Raw genomic sequence first — 13,522 nt, 5'->3', positions numbered from 1 at the left:
TTCTTCCAGGTGCTCAGGCTAAAACCATCCCTACTACTCTTTTCCTCTCATACTCTATACCAAACATCTCAGTAAATGCTGTTGGTTCTCTCCATTAAATAGATCCAGAGCACAACAAGTTTTCACCATTTCCAAGGCTACCTGCTCTCCATGCACCATGATATCTAACCTGAATTATTTCGGTAGCATGTTAGCTAGTCTTCCTCCTTCCTACTTTGGTCTTTTCTTAGCACACAAGCCAGAGTGATCCTATTCAAGATAAACTGATCTGATCACATCACCCTTCTGCTTAAAACTTCAAATGGCTTCTAATATGATTCAGAGTAAAAGCAATGACCTTATGATAATAACTTGTAATAACTAATGGCCCAAATTGGGATCCACTTAAAAATGAAAGGGCATGATAAACATAATTAATAGGCCTTAACTGATATAGGTGTAAATTTGAGCCATCCTAGGCATCTATTTATAAGACCCCATCATCTCTTCCACATCCTCCAGGATCTCTGACCTCTGACCTAACCTATTGTACTGTACTTTGACTTTCAGCCTTTGCGCCACCCTCCTCACTCCCCTGAGGGCACCGGGCAGACTTCCTCAGGGCCTTTGCTCTTTCACTAGATGTGCTCACTGCTCACTTCTCTTTTCTTCAAGTCCTTATTCAAAAGTCTTAGTGAAGCCTTCCCTCAGAGTTCCATCTAAACATTAAAAAAATAAAAGACAAAACCACCTCCCTACTTCCGAGCCCCCTTCCCTGCTTTATTATTATTATTTTTTTACTTACACTTATCAACAGCTAACATTCTATTTATCTTACCTTGTTCAGCACCTTACATTTAGAATGTAGCCTCAATGGCAGGATTTTTAAACTTTTTAATCTGTATCCCCAACTCCTGAAATAGTGGCTGGCACATAGGAGACACTTTATAAATATTTGTAGAAAGAATGATTGAATCACAACTACTTTGAAAGGATCAATCCTTAGTAGATGTGTAACATCCAACACAGTTAACAGTTACAGTTCTTTTCATAAAATTCAATTCAACAAATGTATTTTGGACAATTATGCCTGGTAAGGATGTGGGCTAGGTGCAGAGGTTTGGGGGCTCATTGCCACAAAGCATATACAGGGATGGAAGGGACGAAGTCCCTCAAAAGCAAACACTACTGGAGTAGGAAGGATGGGACACGATGTTATAGTTACAAATGAGTGACTCAGAGTGCCTGGCCATGCAGAAGAGGGAGAGATTATAGTCAGCGACTTCTCAGACACTTCTGCATACTGATCAGAAGTGATAACTTCCATATTCTCTGGCATGATTCATTTTCCTCATCTTCCAGGGCCCCCAAACTTCTAGTACCCCCATTCTGATTTGTAAGGTTCTCCAATTGCTTGGTAGAAAGCTGCCATGTATGCCAGATATATCTGACCTCAAGGTGCCTGCTCCTTATCTGTTCTTCATTGTTCAGCCTTAAGTTTTCCATGTAAATCATTCATTACTAACTCAGCATTTACAACCTGCTGTCTCAAAGTTTCCAGAATATTTTAATCAGATATTGGCAAAATCAAACTATCAAACCAAATAAAATACAAAGCAAATAGGTGCTAAACAGATTTAAAAAATAACTATAAAGAAAGTATTTTTTGGATGAAAAATCATCCTTTAAATTAACAAATCAAAGTTTATTGATTTTTATCTTTGGGTTAATTATAATTTTTATGTCACTTTAAAAAATAATTTTAGTTAATAACCACCCTGTGGGTTTTCTTTAAACTAAAGGTATTCTTTTTTAATGTTATAAATCTCTAGCCATATCCCTATAGGAATGGAATAGCCCCAGGGTATGGATAATTGAAGCACTCTTAACAAATATATACAATATTTTATTTTGAAGGAAGTTCAACAAAATTGTATCAGAGAATATGCTTCAAAGCAAAACACTAATATATTGGATGACATAAGCAGTTACTAAATAGCTAAAAAGTACTCCCTACCCCCTAAAACAAATCAAGCAATTAAAAGTATGCTAAATGGTATTGAAAAACAGTGATACTCATTCATGTTTAGGTCATTTTAAATGATCTTGGGCAACATTAACTACAAACAATATTTAGTTGTTATAGATAATTGTCCTGTCAATGTAAAAAAAACTATCTACTGTTTAAATGAAAAGTTCATGCAACCATTTATAAATTGTCAGTTAAACAGTAAGTTGTAGGTAATACCTAGTGACTGTTACAGCAATTTAGTTTAGTTTAGAGTGTGGCTTTTTTTGTGTGACATTTTAGAGTGATAATAAAGCTTAATCATATAAACAATTTCAAGACAAGCTAATAATTCCAGGTTTGGCACAGATAGGCTATTATTTATTTGATTCCGACTGAGTTACTTAGATTCAATGAGTCTCAGTGTCTTTGTCTGTAAAATGGGTCTGATCCTACAACTCACAGGGTTCTTGAGAGAATGAGGGCTGCAGTGCACTTCACATGGCAGCGCCTGGCATATGGGAAGACTTCAACTGACTTTAGCTGCCACTGTGATTTATGCCCCCTGCTGCTACAGAAATAGGCACAAACAGATTTCAATGACTGAAGAAAGAAGCAGCTAACCAAAGAATAGTGCTTAGAAAACAGTCCCACTGCTGTGTTGCTTTGCTTTAGCTTTTAAGTTTAAAAATCCTAAATACTGCTTAGCACATTGTAAATGTAAAAACCTACAGAAGCCTGAATAAGTAATTTATCATTTTCTGCATACTTGGGCTATACTGACTTTATAACAAGGTACTGAAACATAATCCTTCCAATGGCTTAAAGAAACAAATACTCAGATATTGAAAGGCATATTACCTATACAACATATTGGAGGAAATACATTCATAAGTGATCACATTTAATTTCTTACCCAGTAGATTGTAAGGACTGCGAAGGAAAGGAATGTGTGCAGTTTTTGTATCTTTCACACTATCTGGCGTGGCACAAAGGAACTTTAACCCAGTGCAAACAGCACGGGGCTTGACGTCAGGAAATACAGATTTCAGCTGAGTAATTGTAGACAAGTCACTTAACTTTCTTCAGGTTTCAGATTAGTCATCAGTCACGTTCTTTTCCATTGATGACATTTAGGTTCCTTTTCCAAAGCTCTCATTCTAAGAAACACTAGCCAGAGGGATTTTTAACAACGTGTGTCACTTAAACACACAACTTCATTTTCCCATATCTACAAATGGAAAGGAATGGAACCCTTGACTACAGATTTTGTTCTCTCCTGAAAACTTGCCAGGAACTCAGAGTTCTTTTCATGGTCTGTTCCATCAAACACAAATCTTTCAATCTGTTTTAAAGACAGCAAGCCCTTCCCCGCCACATTCCCCATCCCATACACTGTTTTATTTTCTCCTTAGTTTGTATTTACTATCACACTCTGACATACCATATATTTTATTCAACTATTTGTTCTCTATTCCCCCTTCCCTCCACTAAAACCAAAACTTCATGGAGGCAGGGATTTTTATCTCCTTGGTTCACTGCTATATCCCCAGCACCCGGAATGGGACCAGACACATAGTAACTCAAAACTTATTCAGTGATCCCTGGCTGGTGTAGCTCAGTGGATTGAGCACGGGCCTGCGAACCACATGATCTCAGTTTGATTCCCAGTCAGGGCACATGCCTGGGTTGCAGGCCAGTTCCCAGCAGGGGACACACAAGAGGCAACCATACATTGATGTTTTTCTCCCTCTCTCCTTCCTTTCCCCTCTAAAGATAAATAAATAAAATCTTTAAAAAATTATTCAGTGAATAAATGGATACATAAACATTCTTTAAAAGATCTTTCATTAATCACCCTTCCTCAACCACAGCTTATCCCACATTATTACCAATTCAGCTTCTCCACATCGATCCATTTCTGAGTCTTATCCCCAGGCCAAGCCCTACATCTCATCTGTCTCATTTAAGGGTATTCTACTACCCCTGCTTGTCATAGCATCCCTTTGTTCATTCATTCAGTTATAGGTTTACTAAGTGCCTCCTGTGGCCCGAGCAATATGCTAAATGCTGGCCATACAGAGCTGAATGAGACTGGTGCAGCCCTTCCCCTCTTTAACCATCTTTGCCCAGTGCTTTACTGGAGACCCCACCTCCCCCTGTTCTTGGCCTTCTGTGCTGCTCCTCTGTTCGAACATTATATATTCATAATGTCCTGCAGAAAACATCTGCACAGTTTGGTTAGTCGCCATCCAAATCTGAACAGAGTTCTTTTAATAAGAATTCATAGAGCAGGGAGCAAGTGATGCTAACTTCTGAGGAGATGGCAACTCCATCCCTTGAAAGTTGTATTGGAGTCACTGGAATGATACTGTTTCCCAAACAATGATAATCAGACTTTTAGCTCCACGAGGACTGTGTGGCTTGCTGCATCTCCCCACTTCCTTCTGTTCTCTGTACCAGAGGTAATCTTAGGTGCTTCTTTGCATCCTGAAAAAGGCTAATTAGCCTATCATCTTTAGCTTCAAGGTGATTATTTATTGCTCCAACTGAATAGGAGACTAAGGCTCCAATTGACAGAGGGCCTTGATGTCTAACCAAGTCTGCCTGTGACTTTAAAAAAAAATTATTGAGGCCTGGCTTGTGTAGCTCAGTGGATTGAGCGCAGGCCTGAGAACCAGAGGATCATGGTTAGATTCCCAGTCAGGGCACATGCCTGGGTTGCGGGCCAGTTCCCGGCAGGGGACGCACAGGAGGCAAGCATACATTGATATTTCTCTCCCTCTCTCCTACCCTTCCCCTCTAAAGATAAATAAATAAAATTTAAAAAATACGTATTAAAAAATTATTGAGGTATATTTGAAAGTTAAGAATTTCATTTATTTAAGGTATACAATTTGATCATTTGAGATAGATATCTCAAATGTATATTATTTCTCTCTCTATATTATTTCAACATACATATAGAAATAATCATGACGTTCAAGCTAATTAACATGTCCATCACCTAAATGATTACCACTTTATGCACGTGTGTAGTGAGAACACTAAGATCTACCCTCTTAGCAAACTTCAAGTTTACAATAAAGTCTTGCTGACCATAGTCACATTTGCTGTTCATTAGACCTCCGGAACTTATTCATCTTGCATAACTGAAACTGTGTAAGCTTTGAACAGCATCTCTGGGCTGTGCCTTTTACCAGAATTCTGGGGATCACTTTATACCTCCACCCCAGCATTTCCTAAGTTGTATTCTGGGGAGCTCTGGAATTCTGAGAGGCAGTAACTGGAGTTGTACAAGAAGAGATTTCCATGGACAAATGAGCTTGTGAGTGTTACAGCCCATATTTCTCACTTGGGGATACAGGATAAATAACGTGAATATTTATGTATTTACAAATGTTTAATTTTGTTAAACCCAGTCCGTATTCCCCAACCTGGTTTGACCATGGAACCTTTATTCTCAGAACACCACAGAGGACATTCCTGCCACGAGGAATGTTGTTTGGCAGATTCTTCTTACCTTCATGTCATGTCCAAATGCATAGCAAGTAAGAGTGAGCAAGGAGAGAGATAAGCATATAATCTCTTTTCTAGCAGTCCTATGGGGTCAATTATAAAGAGAGAACACAGTTTTATGGAACAAAGAGTAGACTTAGAGTAAGAAGACATGATGTAGGCCTACCTCTGTGATTTAACTGACTATGTCTTTGGACAAATCACTTGTACCACTGAGTCTTGATCTGCTCCTATAAAGGAGAATTTTAGGATAACCCTGCCATATTGTTTGAAACTGCTGGTCAGTATAGGAAGTTCTATATAGCAGATTTAACTTTGATTTAAAAAGTATTCTTCTGGGTTGGTTTTGTAGTCCCGCATTTTTTTTTGTTAAAATATTTTATTTACTTATTTTTAGAGAGAGGGGAGAGAGAAAGAGAAGAGAAACATCAATGCGTGAGAGATACATTGATCTGTTGACTCTTGTGGGCCCCCAGCTGGGGACCTGGCCCAAAACCCGGGCATGTACCCTGACTGGGAATCGAACCCACGACCCTGTGGTTCATAGGCCAGCACTCAATCTACTGAGGCACACCAGTCAGGGACTACTCCTACATTTTTTTAAATTGATTTTTTTAGAGACAGAGATGAAGGGAAGGAGTGAAAGAGAAAAAGAAAGAGAGAAAGGAGAGCAAGCCAGGGGGAGAGAGAGAAATTTATTGTTTCATTTATTTGTGCATTCATTGGTTGATTCTTGTATGTGCCCTAACCATGGATCAAACCCTAAACCTTGGCATATCAGGACGTTGCTCTAACCAACTGAGCTAGCTGGCCTTTTTTGGATGACTGGTGCCTTTAATTTTGTAAATGTAGGTACCTGATTTCTTTGACATGAAGCTACAGGCTCTCTAAGGCCTTAAAAGCCCAAGGAACTATTTTGGAATAAACAATGGAAACAAATTAAGTCTGGGATATATTTATCTTAGCCTGGATAGTAGTATAACACCTTGAAAAGTCCTAAGAAGTCTTATAGAGAATGGAGGAAGATATAGGTCTATGATATTACAAACAAGCAATAAGTGAAATTCAAGACTACTTATTTGACACTAAATTAATTGGCTTAGTTTTCTGATCACTCAGTTTCCAAAGATAGATATTGATGATACAGAGGTGTACTGCAAAATAAAGTCATAGCTCAGAACTAACTGATACTCCAAAACAGCACAGGAGAGGTGGGTAATCATCATTTCCAGGGAGGCTTTCTCTGGTTTTTATCTTTGAGGAAGATTATCTTCTGTTCTCTATCTCAGGAGGGACAGATTCATTCCAAACCTTCCCTTTAAAGGGAAGAGATTCCTTGATGGTTTAATGTCCACTTGCAAATACTGCTCTAGAGGGAGGTAGGTGGCTCTTGATGTTTGTCTTGCCACTGAAATATGTCTGTTGAAATAGCAACTACAAGGAAGAAAATTTTTTAACTAGATAGATAAAGTGACTGTACATGGAAATAACTAACAAATTTTGGTCTCTGTCTGCTGGAAATTTGATGTTAGCATTGATGACAAGAAGTAGTTTGGCTTTTTAAAAAGACAAGATTTTTGCTTCCACTGTGGGTTAACTAAATGTTACCTTAGTCATCTCTTAGTTATTGCTGGGCCATTGTAATACATTCAATGTGATGTTTGCTAAGCAAGCATGCCTGCCATCTGGTTACTGAAACTGTACTTTTGCTACTTCATAGATACACATGGCCCAGCAGCACTGAGATGTAGGGAGCTGATATCAGCCTGTGGATCAATTCCAAAGCAATCTGAGAGTTCAAGCCATTCATTTGTTTGCAACACAAAGTGTTCTCCACATAAGAAAACAATGAGTCTAACATATCTGTCTCTTTCCTGTCCTGTTATCTTTAAAATTGTCCCATCATGGCAGGGTGCACATGGGTTTACAATATTAAGCCAACTTTAGAGACCATGAAAAATGGAAAACTGTCTATTTGCTGTTTGTGCCACATCCTTTGGTTCTGGTGCCAGTGGCACTATTCTTGGTCTTCAAAGTGCACATAGAGGAATAGCTGGATCATATAGCAAAGTCCATATGCACCTACAGAAGTGGGGGGAAGAGGTTCCCAAACCAACCTTCTCATCAGGCCCCTGGCAAGCACCCCTCCCCCCAAAACCAAAGTCAGAATTAGTAGCACTGACCACAGTGCCTGACACATAGTAGGGGCTCCATAAATGTTTACTAAATACTAACATCTGGGAAGTCTGCAAATAGTAATATAAATAGCTGCTAAAATAGTGTTTATCTTAGTCTCTGTAGCCATTGTATTATATGCATTAGAGGTATGTGTAACAACTAGTCTTGGCTTTCTTAACCTTGGTGCTATTGACATTTCTGGCTAATAATTTTTTGCTGGGAATGGGAGGGGTGCTGTTTGTGCACTGTAGGCTTAGCAGTATCCCTGGCTTCTACCCACTAGATGCCAGCAATGTCCCTCCCCTCCAGCAAAAATATCTCCAGACATTGCCAAATGTCCTCTGGGAGGGAGCACAGTAACAAAATCACCCCTAGTTGATAACCACTCATTTAATCTGCGTGTTTATGACTTGTACCAGAATTAGAAAAATTATATTCTCTCTTCTCTCTTTTTTTGATTCAATATATCTTGATCTACATGATGAAGGTATTTCATTCTCTTAATCTGCCTTCATCCAATTTTCTCTGAATGTTTTCATATATCTAGAGGTACATTAGGTACATCCATATAAGTTAAAAACACCTGCTTCCCTCTCAGGGGAAAGGATATATGGAACAAAGATAAATCATTCTATATGGAAAAGGGACTAATAGCTAAGGAGGCTGCGGGTTTTTGCAAAGTGAAATTGGTATGGTCTGGGGCCCAAGATAAACCCAAGACCCTAAACTCATTAATGTGTCTTTGAGTATAAAAATAACAGTTGCAGCTGAAGAAAAGAAACCTACCTTCATTCGCTTGCTATGCACTCATGTAATCTTAACAATAAAACTCCAATGTTATACAAAGTATCCTTATGACAAACAGATTTTTTTCTCCCTTGGCTTTATTTTTATTTACTTCCTATTTATGTTAACAGTTTCAGGAAGAATCAGGCTGGGCTCCAGGAACAGGCTGTCAGAGTAACTCTTGCTCCTTCAGAAGTGCAGTAAGTAGTCCCACTAACTGATGAAATCATTAGTGTTTAAAACCTCTAAGGCAGAGTGGTGATAGTGGGGGGAAAAGAAAAATTAAACTCTTAGAATTCTGATTTAAACCCAGCCAGTGGGCAACCTGCTTAAAAATGACTACACATCCATGTCTAAGGGTGAGAAATAATTTATGACAAATAAAGCGCATGGAAAAATTCTAATTTCGTTCATGTTGCTACAAGTATACCTTCATGCTTTAAAAAAATGTGGGCTGGTAACATTTTTCTACCTTACTTACAGTGTAGAGTTAAATGTGTGCCCTTACCTCTCCTCCGGTGCACGGAAAAGGACTGGAGTATCTAGAAGTGCAAAGAGCTCCTTTCTTGACAACATCATCTTCCAGGCCAAAAGTCGCTGAGCAGTTAGTTGCAAAGTACTTGTAAGGCTTCCATGTCTTCCCAAAGTCCTGGGACCGGTCCAGCACCATGGCTGCTGGCCTGGGGGACTTGAACACAATAATTAGATGAGTGAAGTAGAATTCGGCTTCCAGGTCTAACTGGATCTTTTCTCTGTGCACATCCTCAGCAGACTGCCACCACGTGCGAGGAAACCTGAAGGACGAGTCTGCCATAGCGGCTGGCAGGTGAGCCAGGTGAGGCTGAGCAGCATTGCATTTGGCACATTTGGGCTGCCGACAGGTCAGATCAGTGTTCTCACTATAGAAGCAGAACAGTTCAGTGGTGTTCTGACCACAGGTGGTGTCTGACCAGAGTTTTCTCCCTAAAGCCAAATTTCCCATCTGAGGGTTACAGGCTTTTTCACAGCGGGAACTCATTCCAGTTACTCCATTCGGTCCTGGGGAAGGGAGAGCATATGTTATTCAAGACAAACCCATCTGGAAAGCTCTTTTGTCCACCTAGTTCATCTTCAAAAGTCAACTTATCCCTACAGAGTTTCAGACTTTCAGGAAAGAGGAAATCCTACCAAATTTGAGCACAAATAAATGCTCTGTATTTACACCACATTTGTGTACACAAGTGTGTATGTGCATTTTATGTTCGGATGTAAAATTCACATGAAAGAAAATAAAATCGCCTTGCTTAATTTTAAAAATAGCTATTGGGCATCTGAGTACCAATAGTCTCTAGTTTTGCCTCCCAAATGAGATACCGTTGTATATTGATTAAAAATCTCGATACATAATGGGAAAGGGCAAGAGGATGAAAGGGAAACACTGGGGTAAAGACAATGGGCCCAACCCTTTCCAAGTACTTTGCTTTCTAAACATTCTCTGTATTTGAAACATAATTATTTGCTTTTAATGTCATGACTTAAATAATATCCAAAACAATGATATTTTTGAGATCATCCAACTTAGTCTTTCAAATATAATTTCAGTCCTTATCTAACATAACCATGGGAATGCATTAAGGAGGAAATGTAGAATTCATTACATTTTTAAGCCAAAAATATGATGGGACAAATTCCCTAGGAAAAGCAATATGAGATAGTTAATCAACGTACAATGGGATCTGATTTGGGAGGCAAAGCTAGAGACTACTGGTGCTCAGATGCCCAATAGCTATTTTTAATATTAAGTAAATATAAATAGGAAAAAAACCCTCTAAACTGCCAAATGGCAGAAAAACTTACTTAACATGCTCTTTGCCTCTTGAGTGTCTCTACCTATGACAGGTTATGTAGTAGTTACCTGTTTGCTTAACAGGAGAATGTTTACAGACTGGCTGCCACCAGCAGCACCTTTAAACATTATCTGTGAACTAAAACACCTTCTTAAAGAAACATGCTCTTCCAGCCAAACAAAGGTCTAACAGACTTTAATGTTTCAAAATTACTGAAAATGATCAACATTATCCACTTATTAACATCCTGACTACATATTATAATCCTTTAATTTGGGTTTCTTGCTTTAATTATGAATATCGTAAGCAAAATCATCTATTTTAAACATTAAAACAGGCAGGGAAAGAAAGAAAAGGAAGTCAAACCCCAAATTCTGGCTAATTGAACGTTTGAGCGTCTTAACAGGGAGCACCTCTGAACTGTTATCACAGTACCACTGTTGGGGAGCCAAATGACAGCTTAGAGGAAAACAGAGATTTCACACACCGAGGCTCACCAGCCCCACATGACCTTTGCAACCAAAAGGAAGGGATTTCTTAGGCATATTCTTTAAATGTCACATTCAAGTGTGCATCATGCCTGGACTCTACTTGCTACTGATCTGGTTAGCTGGGGCAGCCATTGCCCCTGGCCAGGATTGCCCAAATACACAGTGTGCTATGACTCACCTGCCAAGCATTTCAGGGAAAATCATATACTGCCTGTACAAGTATTTTTGACTTGAAACACTTGGCTTGTGATATTTATTTACAACCTCTTGATTGCTTGCATGTTTTTGCCATAACATGGTTTGGAGAGAGAAAGGTTTATTAAAGTTCATTTTGTGTTTAGGGGAGCATGCATAAGTCTATGCAGGGGTTCACAGATAGGAAGAAATAGTGTAAAATCTTAGACCTTTAAGGCTCCTTGAAGAAAGTATTGGATAAGTTTCAATTGCCTCTAAACTAACAAGAAGTCCAGAAAAGATTGGAGCCAAATAAATAATGAGTGGACAAAACACTTGGAGATTCCTAAATAAATGATCAGCCAAGTATAGCAAGGATGCTCCTATGCGTCTGACTGGTTTGGGATGAGGATTCTAGAGCCTGGCTTTTGCTACGTGTCAGCAGCTCTGGGGACAAGGTGGAAGGAACTGAAGGGAAGAAGAAAGCGATGCTCTCTATCCACCAGCCGGCCCCTGTAATCCCCTTTCTGGAGCCAGCGAGGTAAGTTGGAAAGACCGGAGGGCCAAAGAGTCCCTCCCTTTCTTCCCCCGTCACACGGAGCTGCACTTCTGTCTAATTGGAAACCAGGTGACCCTCAAGAGGGAGATAGAGGAGAAGAAGATACTCCCTAATTTAAAAAAGGCGAGCTAGGAACGGCTGGCCACGGGCAGCCCAAGAAAGCCAGGATGGGAGTGGGAGGAAAAGCGCATCTGACGACGACTCTGCTGGTCGTCCAGTTACCGAGACAGGGAGCAGACCCGCCTCCGACCTCCCGCGGAGCCTCGGCCAGGGTACCAATTCCCCAGGGGCGGCCAGCCTGCTTCTTGCAACAGAGGGTGATCACCACCTATCGTCCCAGCCCCGGGTCTCACTACGTACCAGCCACTGCCCCAGTGAGAGGGCATTCACCCCGCCCCAGGTGCCCCTACCTGGCTCTCTTAGTACTCAGCATGAGGTCGGGAACTGCGGCGATCGCTCTCACCGAGAGAGCGGCCCACGCGCGCCCGAGGTTGCTGGGCCACCCCTCCCCATCGTTCCTCAGGCCATGAAGTGCCTGGGGATGGCGAGCTTGGTCCTTTGTTCCCTCACAAAGTGGAAAGACATTTTTTTTACTAGCCCAAACAGAGAAAGAAACCAAGGTCACTGTATCTCCAGCAGGACGCACCCAGGATATTCAAGGGCGTGTGTACCGCAGTTACAAAAAAAAAAAAAAAATCAACAGTATCAATATTTTAAACTGCAGAGACCGGGGAAAAGAGGCGGAACATGGCCACACATTTCATTCTCGGGAGCTGCGCTCGGCGCTCCCAAACCGCACTCCCCTGCACCCCGGAGTCCTGAAGTGGGGAACCGAAGGAGCAAGGGAAGAAGGGTGGGGGGCCGGCAGCGTCACCACCCACCTGCGGCCACCGAGGAGCAGCCCCAGAGCAGCACCAGCAGCAGCAGCCGCCGCCGCCGCGCGCAGCTCCCCATGTTCCGGAGGAGCCGGGAGGACTGGGGCCGGGCGAGTGCGGGAGGGAGCCAAGCCCTCTCGGTTGTGGGATGAAGCGCAGATAGTCCTCAGGAGGAACCGGGGCTCTTTATTTCTTCCTCCTCCAGGGGCACCAGGATTAGTCAGTGGTCGCCGGCGCCTGGGAGCCGCGGGCCGGGGTCGCGCCGGGCGGAGGGGTTACCCTTGCGCACTGGCCTGGTGGGGTCCGGGCACCTCGGGGGCGGCGGGGGCCCTGGACCATAGCCCGCCTGGCTGCGCGGCCCGGCTGAGCGGTCCTGCGGCTCCTCCACTGCTCGCCCGGGGCTCGGCGCTCGCCGCAGCTGCTGCTGAACTTTGCGAGACCTTTCACTTCCCGGCCGCCGCTGCTGCCGTCTCCTGGGCGTCCTCCTCTGCTTTTGCCACCTCCTCTGGCTGCTGCGTCTCGGTCCCGTCCTTCTCCATGGGCAGTTCCATGGGATGCATTTTTATTACACCGACACCGCGGCGCTCCGGTGCCAGCCCTCCTCCTCCTCGCACCTCCACCCCTTCCTCCCGCCCGCCCCCTGCGCTCTCTTGACAGCCGGGGCGGTGCAGACCGCGTGGCCGGGTCGCCCACACCGCCCCGGGAGGGATCTCTGCGCCGGACCGGCCACCCGAGTTGCAGTGCTGCCAGCTCGCCCCGCCCGCCTTATCCCCCACACGCGCCCGTCACCTCAGCCCCCAGCTTCTCTCGTGTCTTTCCTGGCGTTTGCCCTGCATCTCCCTGCGTGCCCCCCACCCTGGTGCCCTCCTGCACCCACAGGCCTCCTCGGGGAAGTAGTCTCCCACCTTCTCCCGGAACATTCCAGAGAGCAGTTGACTTTCTTGATCAGGTCAGGGCATGCCAAGGGGCTTAAAAAACCGCGAAACAGACTAGCGCCTACTTCCCACATCCCCGGGGAAAACAAGCCTCCCCCCCCCTCTCTCCTCGCACCCCCAGACACCTCTTCTCTGGGAGTCTCACAAGCCCAGGAAGAACCCCCCACAACCCAGCCCCGGGTCACGGGCATC

At 42.8% G+C, this 13,522-nt stretch overlaps 1 protein-coding gene across 2 annotated transcripts in view; it reads right to left on the bottom strand.

Moving 5' to 3' along the window:
* NTN4 (netrin 4) overlaps positions 1 to 12,965 on the bottom strand; it is a 94,495-nt gene extending 81,530 nt beyond the window's left edge. The window contains exons 1-2 of one of the 2 annotated variants that reach the window (XM_037160573.2): positions 12,402 to 12,965; positions 8,979 to 9,508 (exon numbers count right to left, since the gene is read on the bottom strand). In XM_037160573.2, the coding sequence (XP_037016468.2) occupies positions 8,979 to 9,508; positions 12,402 to 12,474 (603 nt within the window). In that variant the 5' untranslated portion in view covers positions 12,475 to 12,965. The remainder of the gene's footprint in view (positions 1 to 8,978; positions 9,509 to 12,401) is intronic. The other variant, XM_037160572.2, reaches the window with a different exon arrangement.
* Positions 12,966 to 13,522: the final 557 nt, after the last annotated feature.

This window comes from Artibeus jamaicensis, unplaced genomic scaffold (assembly GCF_021234435.1).
Source record: "Artibeus jamaicensis isolate MK-2021 breed Jamaican fruit bat unplaced genomic scaffold, CSHL_Jam_final contig_233, whole genome shotgun sequence".
NCBI classification, from domain to species: domain Eukaryota; kingdom Metazoa; phylum Chordata; class Mammalia; order Chiroptera; family Phyllostomidae; genus Artibeus; species Artibeus jamaicensis.
This window is presented reverse-complemented; position numbering and strand designations above follow the sequence as displayed.